The following is a 23,177-nucleotide window of genomic DNA, read 5'->3' as shown; positions in this document are numbered from 1 at the left end:
TATATGTACTTTGGAAATTAAGCCCTTGTTGGTCACATTATTTACAAATATATTCTCCCATTCTGTACATTTTCTTTTTTGTTTTATTTATGGTTTCCTTTGCTATGCAAAAGCTTTTAAGTTTGATTAGGTCCTATTTGTTTATTTTTGTTTTTATTTATTTCTTTATTTAACTTAGGAGACTGATCTAAGAAAATATTGCTACAATTTTTGTGCGTCTTTAAGCTATTTTGAGTTTATTTTTGTATATGGTAAGAGGGAGTATTCTAACCTTATTGATTTACATGAGGCTGTCCCACTTTCATAATGCTGCCTTGTTGTAAATTAGTTGACCATAGGTCTGTGGATTTATTTCTAATCTCTCTATTCTGTTCCATTGATCTGTATGTTTGTTTTTGTGCCAGTAAGAGGGAGTCATTTCTTAGAATCAGATCAATCAAGAAAATGAAAGCCTTTCTGTTGAATTTATTCAGCAACAGAATGAATGAGAAGATTGTTTCTAAATTATGCTCCTTTTTTCTTGCAGCACTTTGATTTTCCTTTGCCAAGTCCTTTGAATGTTTTTGAAATGCTGGTAATACCAGAACAAGAATATCCTATGGTCTGTGTAGCTATTAGCAAAGGCACCGAATTAAATCAGGTAGTTCAGTTTGAGACAATCAATTTGAACTCTGCATCCTCATGGTTTACAGAAATTGGTGCTGGTAAGTGTTTTTTACTTTATGTTAAAGTATTAATGCTTTTGTCTATAGAAGAAGCAGAACAGGTTCAACCTGCATGGGCTTTCTAGTAGAGTTTCCCAAGTAAGCACAGAGGATCATGTACATATAGTTTATGATCTCTGTTTGCCAGAGGCAATTTGATACATACAAAGTATTTTACCAAGAAAAATTTTAGTGATTCCCAGCAGTTAAAAGTCTTAGTTGTTGTCAGTTAATATTTGGAGTTACTAAATAAATAAGTTTTCTAAGATAGTTTTCAGATTTTATCAACTTCTCAAGCAAAGAAATTCACTTTTTTTTAAATCAGTTTTTCCCCCTACACTTCCTAAAACCATTGAGTTCTAGTACTTTTCAGACTTAAATAGAAGCTTCTCATGTGTGGCCTCCAAGCATTACCATTTAAAGTTACAGGGAATATTATATCTCTTGCGTTTTCTGAGAATGGTTTGATAGCCTAGAATTTTATCAAACATGTCTCAGTGAAAGCTCTAAAAAGATTGGGAGGTTTATTTTCAAACTTTAAAATTGGAACAAATCAGTCAAGAATTTATGTTAAAAATTAGTAAAATGAAGGTCTTCATTCTGCCCGTTTACTGTTTTTGTTGTACTTGTGTATTGTCACCCCAGGTTTATCAAGCCATTTTTACATATGAAGTCAAGCAAGCTTTAGTTATAACTGTTTCATTACTGGCCCCTTTTTCTTTATCATCTTGAGAAGAAGTCTATTATAAGTTATCATAAGTTCTTACTAAATATCTTTGGCTTTTGATGATCTTTAGGCTACATTATAAGAACTCTTTATACATCCCAGCTACTGAAGTTAATGTAGAACTGCACTAATGTCACTTTCAGGATAAGAATCAGTATGACCTATTGGTGTCCTAGTAAATGTTCAACAACAGACTCTTGGGCTGCAGAGAAGCCTCGTTTATAGCAGTTGCCTGTTTCTGTGGTATAAACACTCTCACCACAGCCAATTTCAAAATACCAGCTTAATGTCATTTAACTTGCAAAATTTCTGAAAATTTATGAGTCCAATACAAGTCAGTTCCAGCATGCCTTGGACTATTATCACTGTTTTTGTGCACCAGATGCTAATTTCCAGTAGAATAAAATAGGAATATATTCTTTACCCTCCCCCCATCCTCCACTCTCCCCGCCCCCCCGCTCTGCCCCCCCCCCGCCCCCCCCCCCCCGCACTCATTTTTCTTTCTAATTTGTTAATGCTTTTGGTTGAGTTAGATGCATACTCTCATGGTATAGCTAACAGGAAGGTGCAAATAGCATTGTTTTATTATCATGAAATATAAGCAAGCCAAATAGAAATGTGTTCCTATTAGATACTTACTGCTAAAAAGAAGGGTTATAGGTCCATTCATTTTAAAACCAAGATCATGTTTGGCAGACAGCCTCAACTTGTTTATAAGTTGTTCATATATAATAATAGTGTAGAGAAAGTTATTTCATATTTCATATGATTAATGTAAATTTGCAAACCACTTTCTTCTGTATCTTGTATTAGGAGGTTACATTGTTTAAGGCTGGGCATTCAATGAGTCCTTTTGTGAATTTGCAGGGGTGAGGTTCAGGAGTTGTTGTTTGCTTTTTAATGCCAGAGGTATACTGTTCTATCCACTTATAACACAATCTAGGCTAAAATTATGGCAGACCCAAAATTGCTTCCCAAGGAGAGCCAGAACTCTGAGGGTATACATTCAAATCACCCTAAAGCAGAGATTGTCCTTATTAGGTTCTCCGTTTTCACAAATGATTGCTAATCTATCTCCCAGCTATGTTGATTGCTGAGACCATACCTTGACTTGACAGCAGTTTTAACAATTAAAATGAACTCCTACTCCAAGACTCTCTTAGTCTTATTTTGATTAATTGTTGCAGTATCCTTTTCTCCAAGGATGGTGCTTAGTAATTATCATCAGCACACAATAAGATCAGATCAGTCGCTCAGTCATGTCCGACTCTTTGCGACCCCATGAATCACAGCACATCAGGCCTCCCTGTCCATCACCAACTCCCAGAGTTCACTCAGACTCACGTCCATCGAGTCAGTGATGCCATTCAGCCATCTCATCCTCTGTCGTCCCCTTCTCCTCCTGCCCCCAATCCCTCCCAGCATCAGGGTCTTTTCCAATGAATCAACTCTTTGCATGAGGTGGCCAAAATACTGGAGTTTCAGCTTTAGCATCATTCCTTCCAAAGAAATCCCAGGGCTGATCTCCTTCAGAATGGACCGGTTGGATCTCCTTGCAGTCCAAGGGACTCTCAAGAGTCTTCTCCAACACCACAGTTCAAAAGCATCAATTCTTCAGCGCTCAGCCTTCTTCACAGTCCAACTCTCACATCCATACATGACCACGGGAAAAACCATAGCCTTGACTAGACAGACGAACCTTTGTTGGCAAAGTAATGTCTCTGCTTTTGAATATGCTATCTAGGTTGGTCATAACTTTCCTTCCAAGGAGTAAGCGTCTTTTAATTTCATAGCTGCAGTCACCATCTGTAGTGATTTTGGAGCCCCTCAAAATAAAGTCTGACACTGTTTCCACTGTTTCCCCATCTATTTCCCATGAAGTGGTGGGACCGGATGCCATGATCTTCGTTTTCTGAATGTTGACCTTTAAGCCAACTTTTTCACTCTCCACTTTCACTTTCATCAAGAGGCTTTTGAGTTCCTCTTCACTTTCTGCCATAAGGGTGGTGTTATCTGCATATCTGAGGTTATTGATATTTCTCCCGGCAATCTTGATTCCAGCTTGTGTTTCTTCCAGTCCAGCGTTTCTCATGATGTACTCTGCATATAAGTTAAATAAACAGGGTGACAATATACAGCCTTTTCCTTTTCCTATTTGGAACCAGTCTGTTGTTCCATGTCCAGTTCTAACTGTTGAAAAGCTATTTTTTTTTTTTTGGAATATTGCCTGAGAAACAACACTTTACCAATTCTGTACATCTGGATTCTTCACTATATATGGATTTTGGAATGTCCACAAATACCCCAAAATAATGTGTAAGATTTTGTGTTTATGCTCAGATGTGCAGTTTTTAAGGGAGAGGATCTATGGGTTTTCCCAAAAGATGTAGTTAAGAATGACTGCTCTAAATAATCTAAAATCTTTGCATGATTTCACCTAGGCCATTCATGCAATCTGAGTGGCTAAAATAGTTTTACCAAAAATGTTTTGCAAAAATGTCATCACTTACATTAGCAGATGTTTATCAGCCAAGTAGTGAAAGTTGCTTCCTGCAAAGATACTGTTGACAATATTGTTCATTATGTCAACTGGTGTCCTGTTAATAAAGGAACTCCAACCTACACTCACAGTGGAAACAGTATCAGACTTTATTTTTTTGGGCTCCAAAATCACTGCAGATGGTGACTGCAGCCATGAAATTAAAAGACGCTTACTCCTTGGAAGGAAAGTTATGACCAACCTAGATAGCATATTGAAAAGCAGACATTACTTTGCCAGCAAAGGTCCATCTAGGCAGGGCTATGGTTTCTCTGGTGGTCATGTATGGATGCGAGAGTTGGACTATGAAGAAAGCTGAGTGCCAAAGAATTGATGCTTTTGAACTGTGGTGTTGGAGAAGACTCTTGAGAGTCCCTTGGACTGCAAGGAGATCCAAACAGTCCATTCTAAAGGAGATCAGTCCTGGGATTTCTTTGGAAGGAATGATGCTAAAGCTGAAACTCCAGTACTTTGGCCACCTCATGCGAAGAGTTGACTCATTGGAAAAGATTCTGATGCTGGGAGGGATTGGGGGCAGGAGGAGAAGGGGACAACAGAGGATGAGATGGCTGGATGGCATCACCAACTCGATGGACGTGAGTTTGAGTGAACTCCGGGAGATGGTGATGGACAGGGAGGCTTGGCGTGCTGCGATTCATGGGGTCACGGAGAGTCGGACACGACTGAGCGACTGAACTGAACTGAATCGAACTTACACTCACACCCCAATAACCAGAAAAATTGCTCTCTGATCATAGTTTCATTAGTACTTTTGCTTTTTCTGAATTACTGACTTCTTGTTTTTTTTTTTTTATCTCAGAGACACTGTGACCCACCTGACTGATCTTGTTTTCATCTTGTCATTGGCTACTATAAAATGCAGAGCAAAATCTAATCGCTATATAACATGCATCTTCCTTCCCCATATTTACCATTTGCTTCATTTTATTTTTGTAATATACCTTTCTGGAACTCTCCGAGGTATTAATTAAATATAATATTGAGCCTTTCTCAGTTAGCCTTGCTTAAGACTTTGTTTTTTAAATTGACTTATATACATTTTTTTGAGAAGACAATTACAAAATATAATTTTTTGTGTTAAACTTCAAAGAAAAAAAATCAGAATTTGTGTTTCTTTTCTAAGTTCTAATTTTTAAAGCATATTATATAACTGTAACCTTGTTTTCCTTTTCCCTCCAAGGCAACCAGCAGTTAGATTCCATTCATGTAACACAGTTGGAGAGAGATACTGTTTTAGTGTGTTTGGACAGTAAGTACTATTTTAAAGTTTATTCTAAGTATACTACTTGATATACCTTTTCATGAACTAGATTCTAATAGAATCAGTAGAGTAGATTTTGACTTTCCACCTTAAGTAGCCGTGTTTTATTGATGAAAAACGTAAATTATTTACATATATAGTAATTAATTAATTGATCTGTTTGTCAGTACTGTCCTCTGTGACCTTTTTCTTTATTTTGTTTGGCCTACTTGGAAACATTGTCCAGTCGACCCTCTGTATCCATGGGTTCCACATCCTTTATTCAATCAACCATGGATTGAAAATATTCAGAAAAAAAAATTCCAGAAAGCTCACAAAACAAACCTGAATTTGCTGAGTGCCTGACAATTATTTATACAGCTTTTACATTGTGTTACTGTATTATAAGTAATCTAGGACCTACTACATAGCACAATATATAACTCAATATTATGTCTAACCTATAAGGGAAAAGAATCTGAAAAGATATGTATATACCCCCACACACATACATGGGCTTCCCCCATAGCTCAGTGGGAAAGAATCTGCCTGCAGTGAAGGAGAGGAAGGAAATGCCAGTTTGATCCCTGGGTCAGGAAAATCCCCTGGAGGAGGGTGTGGCAACCTACTCCAGTGTTGCCTTGAAACTCTCATGGGCAGAGGAGCCTGGTGGGCTGCAGTCTATAGGATCACAAAGAGTTGGACACAACTGAAGTGACTGAGCACACATATATACGTATATATAACTGAATTGGTGTGCTGTACACCTGAAACTTACACAATATTGTAAATCAGCTATATTTCAATAAAAAATATTATAAAATATTAAACTATGGAGAGATATGTATAGGTTATATGCAAACACTAGGCCATTTTATATGCCCAAGGGACTTGAGCATCCATGAATTTCGATCTCTTTGATGGGTACAGGAACCAATCCCCCATGGATACCAAGGGACAACGATAATTAGAACAGTTTGCGATAACCTTGGGGTAAAATTCTGTATAAACTATTCTGAGAGTTTTTTCATAAATCATTGTAATTAATGAAAAAATAGAAGATTATACTAATATGATCACTTATATAACATAAACTTTTAGAATCCTGTCAGTGTAATATTCTAATTTACAAATAGATTTGAGATCTTTACCTGTAGTTGTAATTCTTTTAATGTAGGGAGAGATGTTATTGATAGATGTATATTGTGCTATATATGCAGTGAAGAAGCAGAAAAACTTCTAACAGGTTTTTTTCAGTTTTTCAAACAAAGCACTCTGATTCCTAAAATCTGCTTTACTTGAATGCAATGAATCCTGCAAGTAAAATTCTCCCAGACTTGGAATTATATTTGAAACTTGGCAATATTCTCTGTGGTTTGATTCATTCCAGTATTTGAAAATTATTAAAGCTTCTCTTTGATGCTTAGGGTTATTTTTAAAATTGTTTCACTACTGAATTTGCCGTATTTTTGTCTTAATTTCTCTTTTCTAAAGCATTCCCTTTTGGATTTGCCTTATAGACTCATAAAGATCATCTAATATTATAGATAAGTAAACCAAATCCCACAATGTTTCATTTTCCCACTATCCCTTAAGTATTTTTGATTCTTTGAATATTGATAAGATTAGAGTGTTTTTTGGTTACTTTTAAGTGAATTCAGTGAATTCTTTTTTACTCAAAACAAGTAGAAAGCTCAGTACTGATTAATCAGATAAAGAGATGATCAGAATTTAACGGTAATAATGTTTAACCTTTAACATTAAACCCTTAAATACCTTCTGAGCCATCCAAGGATTTATTATTCATTTTGTTCATTTATATATTTTGTCAAAAAATTTTTAAACCTTTGATTAACTAAGCCTTCCATTTCCCAGCTATTCATGGTAAATGGGAAGTTGACTTTCTTCAGTTAGTTTTTTTTCTCTTAAGGGAGCAGAAAAAATTATTTGTCAACTATACAGTATAAAGCAGTTTTACCAAGCAGCAATAGAGATAGGCCTATAATCACAAATCATGATAGACAAATGAGGAAGTTTGCAGAGAGAAAACATCTTGCAAGTCAGAGCTAAGAAGGTTAAATTAAAAAACAAATGGGCGAAAGGGAAATAGAATTATTCACATACACTGTGTATCCCACAGTTTACTGTTTACTGATCACAGTTTACTGATAAAGAAATTGACTCTTGAGAGTACTATCTTTTTGTCCCTCGTACTTCTGTAGGATGTTAGTCACAGACTAAAGTTAAGAATACTGCTATATTACATATATGTTATGTAATTTGTAAGGGGAAAAAAAATCAACTCGTATTGCTGAATATTTAGGCATCAAGTTAACCACTATTAAAGAAACACTGCACTTTAAAAAAAATCAGAATGTTAGTGTTGAATAACTGTGTTTAAAAAAAAAAATAGTAACAGAGCTGCCATTTACAAAGGAGGCCTTACTTATATAGAACATATCAATGACAGTTTTTCACTGAGCATGCTTGAATCAAGAGAAACAATTTAACTTTATTAAGGTAAGGTAAAGGTAAAAACTCATGTATATCCATGTAAAGTATCCATGTAAAATCCATATATCAAGTTACATTTGTTTTAACAAATTTGTATTTCCAGTCTTGACTTGTTTTTTCTTTTTTAAGAATTTGTAAAAATTGTAAATCTACAAGGAAAACTAAAATCAAGTAAGAAACTGGCCTCTGAGCTAAGTTTTGATTTTCGCATCGAATCTGTAGGTAAGTCTCCGTTTTAAAATAATGCATTTAGAGAGCTTGGTTTTTTGTTCCTTCTGTTCTTAACGGTTACCTACACCAGCACGGTCTCATAGGCATTTCTTTGATATAGAAATGTTCTCTGTGTTCGTAAATACAATAGTCATTAATCATACTTGTTAAGCATTTAAAACATGGCTGGTGCTACATTTTAATTTTTTTTATTTTAATTAATTTAAAATTTGATGTAAATAGCCACATGTGGCTTGTTCCTATCCTATTAGACAGTGCAGGTCTGGACCATAATAATCTTTTATTGTTGTTTCCTGAATATTTAAAACCTGAAATCATTTCTTAAATTTCCACATATTGTTCCCTTTGCTGCATCAAGTAAATTATACTTCTTCCAGTACTTTCCAAATCATGAAGGTATTTGTGTGATGTGATTAACAGTGTTAAAATTCTTTGCCATGTAAGATTCTGATTGGTGTGTGTTGGTGGTTTTGCTTTTAGGTCTATTTAAATGTAATAGCTAGTTTTCCACAGAATCTGGAAAATACTGCTATGCCATTTGAATTTACTTCCTCGTCAATGAGTGTTTAACTCTGTAATATCATTGATGTTATGATAAAAAAAATTATATTTTATTATTTTTTGCATCCTCACTGATTAATGTCAGTAACTATTTTCCTCAGCGGTAATAGGACTTATGAAAAACTACTGTAGGTGGGAACATTTTGAATAGTCTATAATATGATTCTACCATAAGTCAAAAACAGTTAATCAAAATTGATTTTTATTTAGGCCATAAAAAATGTGTATTTTAAAATTAAATGTATATAACTTTTAAAAACATGTTTCTCACTATTTAGAAAATTTTCTGTTTGTTTTAATATTTTAATGGTTTCTCAAATGCAGTTTTGCCCTGTCTCAAAGTTTTGCCTTATCCCTCTGGGTAAACATCTCACATATAAATAATTTGCTTATGATTGGAAATTTTAATCTTCTTAAGCAGAAAACCTAAACTTTCTGTAATGCTATGACAAAAGGAATTTTGGAAATAGTTTCTTCTTTTACTCCTTTGTATTCTGGATATTGCATACTAATTCCTAAGATTTAATATTTTCAATAGAGATTCCAACATGTAGATCTTTAGATTCTCTTAATTTTAAGTGAAACACACTTGTACCTCAACTTTCTCATATGTGCCGGACGTTTTGGGAAATTTTAGTTGTTATACAAAAGTTTGTTCCTCCTAGGCTACAATCTCTTCTTTCCAGTGAATCTTGGAATAATTCCAAGGATGCTCATAGGGAAAAAGAGTCCTTTTAAGACACCTTTTAAAAATAAAGCCACTACCTGTTTTTTCATTTCGTGGTTAGTGAAATTTGTATAATTTGTCACTGTAAAATTATGTTTATTGAGGTAAATTATGTCTCCAGAATATTTTTACATTAACTTTTTAGAGTCAGTATTCAGTAAAAGGTATAATAAATTTCAATCACTTTCTCTCATCACCTTTACTGGTACAGGGCATATGGCTAACTCTTCAACAATTAAATTGGTTCTTTCCCTCATTCTTACTCCCTCACTCACTCCAGCCTCTGGCCAGGAAAGGACCAGAGGCCTGCTGCCCCCCACCCCCAAATTGGGATCCCTGCCACTCTGTAAACCATGAAGTGACCCCATGTGGGTGCCTCAGTGGGTCCAGACCTGTGCTTGGTGCCAGGCAAGACACAGAAATGGACAAGGCACAGGGAGAACAGGTTTCCTTTCAGCCTTCAGCCACCTCAGGGAATTGTGGGAGATGGATGAGGAGCAGGAGGGGACATGGCATGTCATGGGGTGGCCACACTTTGGGCCCTCCTAAAGTGGGTCATTCCTGAATCCAAAGCCATCAAGAAGGTGAGCAAGCTTGGCTCAGATCTGTGAACACTCTTGTGGGCAGCAGGTCCCACAAGCCCAGGGCAATGTTCCAGGGGACTCCAGAGGCCTGATAGGGCTGGGGTAAGAGTGGGGAGTATTGTAGCTGAGAGTGCCTAGCCCCTCCAATAAGAACTGGTTCACAGATCAGAAATATTCATGTATGGTTAAATTTTGAGACAGGTTTATTTTTGAAAATTAATTTTGCATTAGGGAAAATATGAGCATAAATAAAAGATGCTTCCTTAATAGCTACTTCTAAATATATGATAGTATTTAAATAGTCAGGTCTTTTATCCAAAAAAGCAATTATATGTTCTTATTATTTTATTTAGCCTTATAAGACAAAATTCATGGGGTCACAAAGAGTCGGACATGACTGAGCAACTGAACTGAACTGAACTGATAAGACAAAAGATAGTATATGAAAGAAAAATTAATGTGCTGATATCCACTCATCAGAAGCCCATTTTTAAATAAATGCTTGTTATAATATATCTTAAGAAAACTTCTGTGACACTGCCTCAATACATTATTTGAGCTTTGGCATGTCTTAGCCACAAAAATGTTGGGAACTAATGATCTAGACAGTGGAATTTTGCACCAAGTAACCTTATATTATCACTGATTAAAAACAGTCAGGGAAAAAAATAAATAAATAAATAAAAACAGTCAGGGAAAATGTATAATGCAGTGCTCTGTGCCTTATTTTACTCCTGATCTCCCTTTATCCTTTTTAGTATGCCTTCAAGACAGTGTATTGGCTTTTTGGAAACACGGAATGCAGGGTAAAAGCTTCAAATCAGATGAGGTAAGATTTCTCTAATTATCTCCAGGGATTCTCACTAAAGATTTTAATTGTTGCAATATTCATTTTATGCATTTTCTCTCTGAACCCATATTGCTATGTTTAGTGCCTTTAGTGCCGGTAGAACAAAATTGCCAGTGTTTTCCCTTCAGAAAATATCCAGTTTTGTATTTATTGTATTCTCAGTGGCCAAAGGAATAGTCAAACATGAGTTTACACAATTTCAGTCCTCTTATTTGTAATTTATAAATATGGTCACTAAGCTTACTAAACTTTTCTAAAGGTAATAAGCCTTCTCTATAGTCTACAACTGTGGAGCTTCTTTCTTAATATTATATTTAAAATTCTAAGTTAATATGTGTTGAATCACAGGACTAAGGAAAATCTAAGAAAATTTGCTCACTAAGTATTTATTGCGTACCATATACATTTAGGATGCTGTTGTTATTATAGCATTGAAGACATAATGAATATAATTATGAATAATATCAAACCCTTGTGATGTCTATGTTCCAGGCACTTTACAAATATTAGTTTATTGAAGGCAAGTAGAATAGTAGGGTTTTTAAGTACCATTCAAAGTAAGGTTGGGCTCCCCTGGTGGCTCAGACAGTAAAGAATCCACCTGCAATGTGGGAGACCTGGGTTTATTCCCTGTGTTGGAAAGATCCCCTGGAGGAAGGCATGACAGAGTAAGATTAGATATTGTTCATATTCCCTATTTTACAGGCAGAGAGGTTAACTAACTTAACGAGAGTTACAGAGCTAGTTCAGTGGCAGAGCCTAGATGTGAAGGGTTTTCAAAAATCTCTTCTACTGAGATCATCAGGATACATTTCATGTAGGAGATAGGACTTAGGCTCCCACCTTAAGAGATTAATTCTAGCAAAAATGTTTCCCATTTGTGTGAGTACCTATGTAGTTCTTTTACACCAAGGTCTCACAAATTTATGGACTTATAACTATTCCCACCTCTTATATGAGTGCAGAATTAGAATGCTACCAAGTAAAAATGACATAAATCAGCTGTCTTCAGTTTATCTAGTTACTGACCTATGTCACTAAATGTCACCAGAATGCTGCATTTAATGAAGCCTACAGGCCTCTTTACTGTCATAAGATTAATTGTCCTTAAGTGCTGTTTTCATTGTGTCAGTCCTGTGGTTAGAAATCTGTAGAATATACTTCACTGTCAGTTCAGGTCGGTCGCTCAGTCATGTCCAACTCTTTGTGACCCCAGGGACTGCAGCATGCCAGGCCTCCCTGTCCATGACCAACTCCCGGAGCTTATTCAAACTCATGTCCATCAAGTCAGTGATGGCATCCAACCATCTCATCCTGTCGTCCCCTTCTCCCACCTTCAGTCTTTCCCAGCATCAGGGTCTTTTCCAGTGAGTCAGTTCTTCACACCAGGTGGCCAAAGTATTGGAGTTTCAGCTTCAACATCAGTCCTTCCAGTGAACATTCAGGACTTATTTCCTGCAGGATGGACTGGTTGGATCTCCTTGCAGTCCAAGGGACTCACAAGAGTCTTCAACATCACAGTTCAAAAGCATCAATTCTTCGCCGCTCACCTTTCTTCATAGTCCAACTCTTACATCCATACATGACTACTGGAAAAACCATAGCCTTGACTAGACAGACGAACCTTTGTTGACAAAGTAATGTCTCTGCTTTTTAACATGCTGTCTAGGTTGGTCATAACTTTTCTTCCAAAGAGTAAGCATCTTTTTAATTTCATGGCTGCAGTCACCATCTGCAGTGATTTTGAAGCTCAAGAAAATAAAGTCTGCCACTGTCTCCACTGTTTCTCCATCTACTTGCCATGAAATGGTGGGACCGGATGCCATGATCTTAGTTTTCTGAATGTTGAGCTTTAAGCCAACTTTTTCACTCTCCTCTTTCACTTTCATCAAGAGGCTCTTTAGTTCTTCACTTTCTGCCATAAGGATGATGTCATCTGCATATCTGAGGTTACTGATTTTTCTCCCGGCAGTCTTGATTCCAGCTTGTGCTTCATCTAGCCCAACGTTTCTCATGATGTACACTGCATATAAGTGACAGCCCACTCCAGTGTTCTTGCCTGGAGAATCCCAGGGACGGGGTAGCCTGGTGGGCTGCTGTCTATGGGGTCGCACAGAGACGGACACGACTGAAGCGACTTAGCAGCAACAGCAACAAGCACGGTGACAATATACAGCCTTGATGTACTCCTTTTCCTATTTGGAACCAGTCTGTTGTTCCATGTCCAATTCTAACTGTTGCTTCCTGACCTGCATACAGAGATTAGAAAGTCTTCCTCAGTGATCAGTGCAAAGAAATAGAGGAAAACAACAGAATGGGGAAGACTAGAGATCTCTTCAAGAAAATTAGAGATACCAAGAGAACATTTCATGCACAGATGGGCTCGATAAAGGACAGAAATGGTATGGACCTAACAAAAGCAGAAGATATTAAGAAGAGGTGCAAGAATACACAGAAGAACTACACAAAAAAAGATCTTCATGACCCAGATAATCACGATGGTGTGATCACTCACTTAGAGCCAGACATCCTATAATGTGAAGTCAAGTGGGCCTTAGGAAGCATCACTACGAACAAAGCTAGTGGAAGTAATGGAATTCCAGTTGAGCTATTTCATATCTTAAAAGATGATGCTGTGAAAGTGCTGCACTCAATATGCCAGCAAATTTAGAAAACTCAGCAGTGGCCACAAGACTGGAAAAGGTCAGTTTTCATTCCAGTCCCTAAGAAAAGCAATGCCAAAGAATGCCCAAACTACTGCACAATTGCACTCATCTCACACGCTAGCAAAGTAATGCTCAAAATTCTCCAAGCCAGGCTTCAGCAATATGTGAACCGTGAACTTCCAGATGTTCAAGCTGGATTTAGAAAAGGCAGAATAACCAGAGATCAAATTGCCAACATCCACTGCATCATCGAAAAAGCGAGAGAGTTCCAGAAAAACATCTGTTTCTGCTTTATTGACTATGCCAAAGCCATTGACTGTGTGGATCACAATAAACTGTGGAAAGTTCTTAAAGAGATGGGAATACTTCACTACATCAAATGTGAATTCTGCTTCTTCTGCTAAGTCATCTTGCTTACCTTTTTCTTTTTGGTTTTGCTCTCATCCTTCAATTTGGGCCTAGCTAGAAGGAAATGGCAACCCACTCCAGTGTTCTTGCCTGGAGAAACCCAGGGACGGGGAAGCCTAGTGGGCTGCCATCTATGGGGTCACACAGAGTCAGACACGACTGAAGTGACTTAGCAGCAGCAGCAACAGAATGATCATAATGTAATATTCAGCCACTCCAGTCCACAGTGATTGGAACATTTCTGAACTTAATACTCTGAAAATAACTCCACTTAGTATAGCACCAGATTTATTTTCTTGATTCAAGTTCATTAGTTCCAGGACTTGCCTGGTGGCTCAGAATGGTGGTAAAGAATCCACCTGCCAGTGCAGGAGACACAGATTCAACCCCTGATCTAGGAAGATCCTACATTCCATGGAGCAACTAAGCCCATGTGCCACACCTACTGAGCCTGTGCTCTAGAGCCTGCGAGCCACAACTCCTGAAGCCCACATGCCCTAGAACCCGTGCTGCAAAACAGAAGAAGCCACCACAGTGAGAAGAATGTGTAACTAGGGAGTAGCCCCCCGTTCACCACAACTAGAGAAAAGCCCACACAACAGCAAAGACCCAGCACAGCCCCCAAAAATGAAATAACATTTTTTTATTTTTAATGATATTTTTAATACTTATTTTATATTTACATTGTCATAGTTTGGGTTCCTCCAAAAGCTGACCCTGAAAGAAGGATCCAAGTGGCAAGTAGTGTATTTGTGAGTAGATACCAGAAAACAAGTGATAAAGTGAGGACCACAGAGAAAGGCAGAAAGCCAACAAAAGCATATTTAATAAATCCCATAGGGACTACTGAGGGACAGTGTGGGACATAGCTCAGATTTAGCTCACTCTAAGATGGAGACACAAGTGTGTTTACACACCGGCTGCTGGCCCCTGTTAGTGAAGAGTTGCCCCCAGAAGTATAAACTACCCACACTTTGGAATAGTAGCTGTGCCTGTCTGAGCACTTTCTTTAGTTTTGGAGAAGACAGAGCAGAGGAATACCACCAGTACACAGATGTAAGACACTGGTGCATGGGAGTCTGTCTGAGCTCTGCTGAAATCAGGTGGGCCATGAGACGCTACCTCAAGCATCTGCGCTGTAGGGGCTGTGCAGTCTAGCAGACTTATATTCAAATCTTGGCTCTCCCAAGTTACATTAGTTCTCTGAGTCTTTAATAATAGGGGAATGATAGTACATATCATAAAGAGTTCTAAGTAAAGTGCCTGGCCCATACCCCATACATGATGATTTGTTTCTAATAATAAGCAGTTCAGAAAAACTTAACTAAAATTTTTTCCATTTGAAGAATGGAATCAAAAACTATCAAAAACTATGATTCTAATCAATAATTGCTCTAGCCAAATGATTTTTAAATTATTATTTAAATAATATGGGGAATAAGATATTACTGATGGGTGTTTTCTCTCATAGGTTACCCAGGAGATTTCAGATGAAACAAGAGTTTTCCGCTTATTAGGATCAGACAGGTAATAGTTTGGTTGTTTTATTACCAAAGGAGTTCAGCAATTGTATTTTTATTTACACTGTCACCTCTGATTATATTTCAAACAAAACTCTTTTTTTCAATGTGTTTATTTATTTTCTTGAAGTAGGTTGGTTTAGAATATTTATGTTTCATATGTGCAGCTGTGTATTTCTAGTTCTGCACTGTTCAGTGTGCTCACCACCAGAAGCTCAGTTTCCTTCCATCAGCGCACAGTGGACCCCGTTTACCCGTTTCGCTCTCCCTCCACCCCTACCTCTTCCCTCTGGTAGCCACTCTGCATTTACGTGTTTGTTTTTGTTTGGTGTTTTCATTTATTTTTGTGTATGTTAAATGAAACTCTTAGAGGCCTCAGAATCTTAGAGAAATTTCCCCGTATCTTTATTAAGAGAGAAATATTTTAATTAGTCAGTTAAGGAAGCTTTCATTAGTGTGTGAGGATCATGATTCTAGAGATAGTTACTCTCAGCCCAGGCAGAATGTGTTAACACAGATATCTATGTCCCTAGTTGCATGATACATTTGTGGGTCTTTTATCATTTCTTCCTGGCATGTTAACTTCTGTTAACTGTTACTGCATAAATCCAACGGAATGTGCACCTTGTGACTTTAACTTTATATATCAGAAGATATTTGACTCAGTCTCTGAGCTCGTTCTAAAGCAGAAGGAATTATGTGGTCTCTGTGATCAAAGTGAAAGATAGGTTCTAAAACTATGCCCTCTTATGAAAAAAACTTATACCTTTTGTTCTTCAGAATCTATATTGTATACCTCTACAATGAGTAAAATACCTATTTTTCCCACCAAGAGTTGTTAACTGCAGCAAAAGATCAAGACCTCTGGTCTTCAAGTTCAGTCTAGTCACAATCATTGCTTAAATATTATACACTTAAGGGGAGAATTGGAGTTATACCTCCATAAAAATTTTAAAGAGACTTTTGTAAGGAGAAAAAGGATTTTGGGGAAATGACAGCTACCTTAGTAGTAAAGGGAAGTCCACAGAGCATGGCAACTAGTCCTGCAAAGAAAGAATTTGAGGACCATCTGGTAAATGACTCTAGAATGGGAGGCTCTTTCCTTCTCCAAAAGGAAGGGCTGACAAAAGAATTGTACATCATCCAGTGATCCTGGCACTCCAGTAAAATACAGTAAGAGAAAGTTCCTTTTCATAGAGGATAGGCATCAGAAGGCATTTCTTATAGTTACTTGTTTCCTTCCTACTCCTTCCTCTAGAATTTTCTCTTTCACCTATTCCCTTTTTTGTCTATATTGTTTTTCCATTTTCTGTCACTGTTTGCCCTAAAAAACTACTTTTCTCAAACCATTGCCTTGTCCTGGTTATCTTCTTACTTGAGAATCTCCTTGATTTTAAGATATGTATCTTAACCAAAGTTTTTGTCTTAATTTTTAAAGAGATTTGTTACACTATATTGTTTAAATATAGGTATTAGTGTCTAGGAGGAAAGAAAACTAACTGTAGAATATTAATAATGGGCAGTTGAATTATGGGTAATTTTATTTTCCCCTTCTGTTTTTTATAATGCATAATTCAAGTATATATAACTTTTCTGTTGTTTTCATTTAAAAGGTAATAATATGCTAGTTGTAGGAAATTTCTGCACTAGAAAAATGCACAGTATTATGCAACTCCCCCCTCGCATTTCCCTTTCTAGACTTTTTTTTCTGCATGGGCATATTATTTTTTATTTTGTTCTCAAACCTATCTTCCTACAGTTTAGAACCTATGATAATGACACTTGATTGGTTTTTGGGTTTTCTTCCTATTGGTCCTTTCATTGAACTCTTTCCCTGCCCTTGCTCCAGCGACAAGGGAGATGGCCCCACTTCATAGTTTTTAAAACTATTCTTTTCAGATATCTTAAAGATCTGTGTGAGTAGGTATCTCTTAAAACTCCATTTTATTCTCTTAAGCCTTCCTCCAGCCCCTTGTTGTTCATGTATATTCTAAAGCTTTATTATACTTTTGTTTACATGTATGAGTAAGCAAATTTGATTTGGGTTAGAATAAGATGAGACTCTCCTGAAACATTTTCAGTATTTTTGATATCTCAGTTGGTAAAGAATCCCCCTGCAGTGCAGGAGACTCCAGTTTGATTCCTGGGTCAGGAAGATTCACTGGAGAAAGAATAGGCTACCCACTCCAATATCCTTGGGCTTCCCTTGTGGCTAGCTTGGTAAAGAATCCCCCTGCAATGCAGGAGACTCCAGTTTGATTCCTGGGTCGGGAAGATCCGCTGGAGAAAGGATAGGCTACCCACTCCACTTCTTGGGCTTCCCTTGTGGCTCAGCTTGGTAAAGAATCCCCCTGCAATGCGGGAGACCTGGGTTCGATCCCTGGGTTGGGAAAATCCCCTGGAGAAGGGAAAGGCTACCCACTCCAGTATTCTGGCCTGGAGAATTCCATGGACTACATGGGGACACAAAGAGTTGGACACAACTGAGCGACTTGCACTTTCACTTTCACATTCATAAATCCATCAATTCTTACTCAGTTTTGTTTTTAAGCTATAAAACATAAAGCTCAATTTGACTATCTATGATCTCTGTAATCTTATGTGAACATGAACAGTGATATTCTTCTCTCCCAGTTTGATGTTAGTATTTGAAGATAAAATCTCTTTTCTTACTCTAACGAGATTTTTGTTTTGATTTAATTGCAGGGTTGTTGTTTTGGAAAGTAGACCAACAGAAAATCCTACTGCACACAGCAATCTTTACATCTTGGCTGGACATGAAAATAGTTACTAAGCAACAGAAACTGGTCTCAAATGACAGGAAAATGAATATACTCCACTGAAAGGAAAAATATCTTGAGGAAATTCAGTACAAACTATACTATGATTTGCTTTAATTGTTATGAGTTATATCTCAAATGATCTGTACTTTAAGGTAGGATTCAGTATTTTCTGTAGCTGGAAACAGCTATTCTATCTCTTGCCACTATGTGGTGGTTTTTTTCAAGTTTGCTTAATAAAAGCTATGAGACAAATAGTCCTCTAGTTCCAGGAAACACAGTCTTTTAAAAAAAAAATAATGTTTGTAACAAGGGTGCCATTGATATTTTTAGATAACAACTTGTGATTATCTTCAGATAGGTAAATTTAGTGACAGTTTTCTCATTTTATACCATGTTTTATTCCTTCTTAATGAACATAATTTGATAAAGAAATTATCAGATAAGCCTTTCACTTTTACATTGGCCATTCTGTATGTTTTTGTAAAATAGAATATTTAATCCTTATTTATTAATCTCTTGCTGGAGTGGTGTAATGTATCTAACTTTTAGTAAAGGAGGGTTGCAGAGCAGCTTAAATTTTTTTATAATGTGTAAAAATTTTGTTTACTTTTTAAGACTAGTACTTTGAGGGGTTAAAGGCTGTGTTTGGAGGTTCAGTACATACATGCAATTTTATTTAACACAAGTATTTTGTAATATTATTATCCAGAATTGCCTTAAAAGGGAGTTTTCTGTTTTCAACTACATATAGTTGTAGGGGGTCATACAGAAGATAATGATGATGGTCGAAATATTGTTAGAAGGAGTGTGTCTGTCTAGATGTGCCTACCGTGTGTATGTATTCTTGACAAGCAGTATAATATACCTGTGATTTTTTTTTACATTAGGGATAAGGCATAAGAAATTAATCTTCATATATATTACCATCCCTAATGTAGAGGGGGAAAGTATTTAACTGCCCATGATATATATTTTACATATACTATGCCAGAGGAGAAAATGTAAAGCAACTACACATGTATTCTTCAGTTTTTTACCATACATAGATCTTCATTTTGAGTAGGTTTAAGAAAAAAATCTTTAAATGAAATTTAATTCCTGATGGGATAGTATAAAATAAGTATTATAAAAACTAGTATTCTAAAGATAGGAAAGGATAGGGCCATTCTTGAGTTTTCTTCCTTTCTGCTATTGTTAATATTAAAAATTAAAGCATCACATTGGTACCTATTATCTTAATATGTTTAACAGTTACCTTTGAGATGATGAACAAGGGGTTAATAGTAACAAAGTATGGATTCTTTTTGAGCAGGTCCTTGAGAGGAAGACAGTGTAACTATCTCATTCAGTCTGTAGTGATCCCACATAGTAGGTATGATCATCATCTCCATTTTTCAGATGAGGAAATAAGGGGTTAGCAAGGTTGAGACTTACCCAGTTCACACAGCAAGTTAGTGATTGAGCCAGACCATGAGTCTTGTGACTCTGTTCCTTTTGCTATGCAATATGCAAACAATAAAATGTTATGCAAATGAAATATATAAAGTTTTGTCCTTTTAAAATGTATATATGATTTCAGTAAGTGTGTCACTGTTTATTTTGGTTATGTTAAATGGGGCCTCTGGACTGAAGGACACTGGATACGATAGATGTCAGGGAGTCCTACACAAAACAGGAAATAGTCATGTTGTGTTTACAAAGACCAACATCCTCCTCCTCTCTGAATCCTGGCTGCCAGATCTTCCCATCCAACAATATTGGAAGAGTCTTCTCTGTGCCATCTGACCAGTGCAAATGAAAAGACCTAAACAGATCCTGACATCAGACATGGCCTGGCTAAACTGCCCAGCTGGATAACTCTACAATGAAAATCATAGTTAATGTGCCCACCACCTCACGCATGCATCCGGACTTGCAGTTATTCTTTTAGTCCCATGCTATTAAAAATGATTAAACAACCAGGAGTTATGAAACATCCAAAGAAGCCTCTTACATGAGAGAGAGCAAACAATTAGGGGAAAAGCACCTAAAGGAAATAGACTATGAAGAAAGAAAAAAAACGTCAAAAGAAAAAGTATTTTTGGAAAGATGAATTTGCAACTGTGAATCAGGAGTTCAGTTCAGGTCAGTCACTCAGTCGTGTCCGACTCTTTGCAACCCCATGAACTGCAGCACGCCAGGCCTCCCTGTCCATCACCAACTCCCAGAGTCCACCCAAACCCATGTCCATTGAGTCGGTGGTGCCATCCAACCATCTCATCCTCTGTCGTCCCCTCAATCTTTCCCAGCGTCAGGGTCTTTTCAAATGAGTCAGCTCTTCACATCTTGTGGCCAAAGTATTGGAGTTTCAGCTTCAACATCAGTCCTACCAGTAAACACCCAGGACTGATCTCGTTTAGGACTGGTTGGATCTCCTTGCAGTCCAAGGGACTCTCAATAGTCTTCTCCAACACCACAGTTCAAAAGCATCAATTCTTCAGCTTTCTTTATGGTCCAACTCTCATACATGACTACTGGAGAAACCATAGCTTTGACTATACGGATCTTTGTTGGCAAAGTAATGTATCTGCTTTTAGGATTCAATCTGTGATGATGTTATTTCTATGCAAAAACTTACCTAAGGTTGAAATCAAACCAAAAATTTCCAGGTATTAACTCCAGGAAACCAAAATGTTATATAGGAAAGAAAAGGTAAATTGTGACCAGTGGCTGAATGCCCTAAAAATGTTAACAGTAAATAATAATCTGCTGCTGCTAAGTCACTTCAGTCGTGTCCGACTCTGTGCGACCCCATAGACGGCAGCCCACCGGGCTCCCCTGTCCCTGGGATTCTCCAGGCAAGAACACTGGAGTGGGTTGCCATTTCCTTCTCCAATGCATGAAAGTGAAAAGTGAAAGTGAAGTCGCTCAGTCGTGTCTGACCCTCAGCAACCCCATGGACTGCAGCCTTCCAGGCTCCTCCATCCATGGGATTTTCCAGGCAAGAGTACCAGAGTGGGGTGCCATTGCCTTCTCCAATAATAATCTAAACAAGTATATAACATAATTATATTGAGAGAGGATACGGTGGTGTGGAGGTAAAGTGGAAGAGTGGAAATCAACAGAAAATTAAAAGTTAAGCAACTTATTCAGTGACATGGAAATAAAATAATCTTCTAAAAAAGAAGGAAAAAGGTTTCTGAAGATAGATGCGGAGGGGCGTGCTTTTTTTTGTGTGTGTGTGACAAACTTATAGGACTATTCAGTTATTTATGTGCGTGCCTACAGTTTTTTTAATGTAAGAGAAATCTTTAAGTAAAAGCATGTTTCTGTTACATGACAGAAACAATATGAATAAACATACAAATTCAGCTTCTTATACTGTACCTTACACATAGTATGTGTGTATTAGTCACTCAGTCGTGTCCATCCAAGTCTTTGCAACCCCATAAACTCTAGCTCAGCAGGCTTCTCTATCCATAGGGATTCTTCAGGCAAAAATACTGGAGTGGGTTGCCATTCCCTTCTCCAGGGGATCTTCCCAATCCCAGGGATTGAACCTGGGTCTCCCACATGGCAGGCGTCTGAGCCACCAGGGAAGCCCTTAACGCATAGTAGGTATTCCATAAATATGGACTATAGCTAATGTATGCATAGTGTAGAAGAAGGCCAGTAATTGGGGGGGCAGGGTGGGAAACTGGTTAAGTAAATCTAGAAGGTCTTGTGACAGAAAGCATTTTTATCTTTTTTTTTTTTTTTTTGGCTAAACCTCCTGTCCAGCCTTCTCACCCACTGCTCCATTAAGCACCTTGGAACACTGGCCCATAGAGGTCATGATCATTCCACCTTCATTGCTTGACTCATAATAGCTCTCCCATCTGAAATTATGATTTTTCACCAAAAATTTTAATTCTTTATTTCACTCAAGGCACTGGGTTTACTCCACACAAGCCCTAACTTTTACATGACACTTCTGTTTATTTTCTGTTTTCCAGAATTTCTACAGCACATGTAGATTATACATCTCAACATAATACTCAGTTGTCACATACTGGCCAAACTTACTTAGCACTAACTCCTTACCTTAGGCAAATTACCCAACCTCTCCAGGCTTCCATCTCCTTATCTGTTGATTGGAGATCATGGCCACTTTATATGGTTGTTAGGAGGGTTAAGTGAGATTGGAGATCATGGCCACTTTATATGGTTGTTAGGAGGGTTAAGTGAGATCTTTAGCATTTAAGTTTCCTGCTTATGGGAAGGAAAAAGGAAAAAGCTGACTCCCCTGTTTTTCACTAGAAAGTTCACTAAAGGCATAAAGAGTGCATTTTCATTCTTTAGTTATATTCCTCTCAGTATGTCTCTCATTGGTAGACTCGTCATGGAGATCTTTAAATTCTGCTCTTTCAAGTTCCTTGCATGTTTTTTCATTAGAAAAATAGTCAGTACCTTGTGTCAAAGATTCAGGACACTCTTCCATACCAAACATAGCAGCAAGCATCATTTTAGGTTTTACTGAGAATCTCAGACTGTTCTTAATGGATCTTACTTAGGAGAAGACTTAAAAAACATTTGTTAAAAGCTACTGTATTGACATTAGGAATGAATCAAATATTCTCACTCTCACCACTTGTTATTCATTGTACTGGAGGTCCTACCTAGTCAGTTCAATAAAAGAAATCTAAGAAAAAAATAAAAGATTTGGAAAGGAATAAAAATGCCATTATTTGCAAGTAAACTGTCAGAACTGTCAATATAAAAACAATTATATATGCATATACCTGTAATAGACAGAAAATGAAATTTTAGAAGGATACCATTTACAATATAGAAAATCATCAAATGTCTAAGAAAATGAGATGGAAGGTCTCTATACTTCACAGCTGTCACTGTGGACACCAGGGCCATACACGGAGGAAAGGTCACATGAGGACACGGCAAGAAGGCAGGCATCTGCAAGCCAAGGCGAGAGGCCTCGAGGGAAGCCAACCCTGCTAACACCTTGTTTTCAGACCTTTAGCCTCCAGAACTGTGAGACAATGAATTTCTGTCCTTTAAAAAAATAAAACTCTATCACTGAAAAGAATTGGGACCTAAATCCAGATTATGCCATGTTGCTGAAT

General features: G+C 37.3%; 1 protein-coding gene across 2 annotated transcripts in view; it reads left to right on the top strand.

Moving 5' to 3' along the window:
- MAP4K5 (mitogen-activated protein kinase kinase kinase kinase 5) overlaps window positions 1-19,612 on the top strand; it is a 126,891-nt gene extending 107,279 nt beyond the window's left edge. The window contains exons 28-33 of one of the 2 annotated variants that reach the window (XM_005211730.5): window positions 527-704; window positions 5,172-5,240; window positions 7,875-7,967; window positions 10,607-10,677; window positions 15,244-15,299; window positions 17,999-19,612. In XM_005211730.5, the coding sequence (XP_005211787.1) occupies window positions 527-704; window positions 5,172-5,240; window positions 7,875-7,967; window positions 10,607-10,677; window positions 15,244-15,299; window positions 17,999-18,086 (555 nt within the window). In that variant the 3' untranslated portion in view covers window positions 18,087-19,612. The remainder of the gene's footprint in view (window positions 1-526; window positions 705-5,171; window positions 5,241-7,874; window positions 7,968-10,606; window positions 10,678-15,243; window positions 15,300-17,998) is intronic. The other variant, NM_001191128.1, reaches the window with a different exon arrangement.
- The last annotated feature ends 3,565 nt before the right edge of the window (window positions 19,613-23,177 follow it).

This window comes from Bos taurus, chromosome 10 (assembly GCF_002263795.3).
Source record: "Bos taurus isolate L1 Dominette 01449 registration number 42190680 breed Hereford chromosome 10, ARS-UCD2.0, whole genome shotgun sequence".
Lineage (NCBI taxonomy): Eukaryota > Metazoa > Chordata > Mammalia > Artiodactyla > Bovidae > Bos > Bos taurus.
Note: the sequence above shows the minus strand (reverse complement) of the source record. Positions and strands in the feature narration are given on the sequence as shown.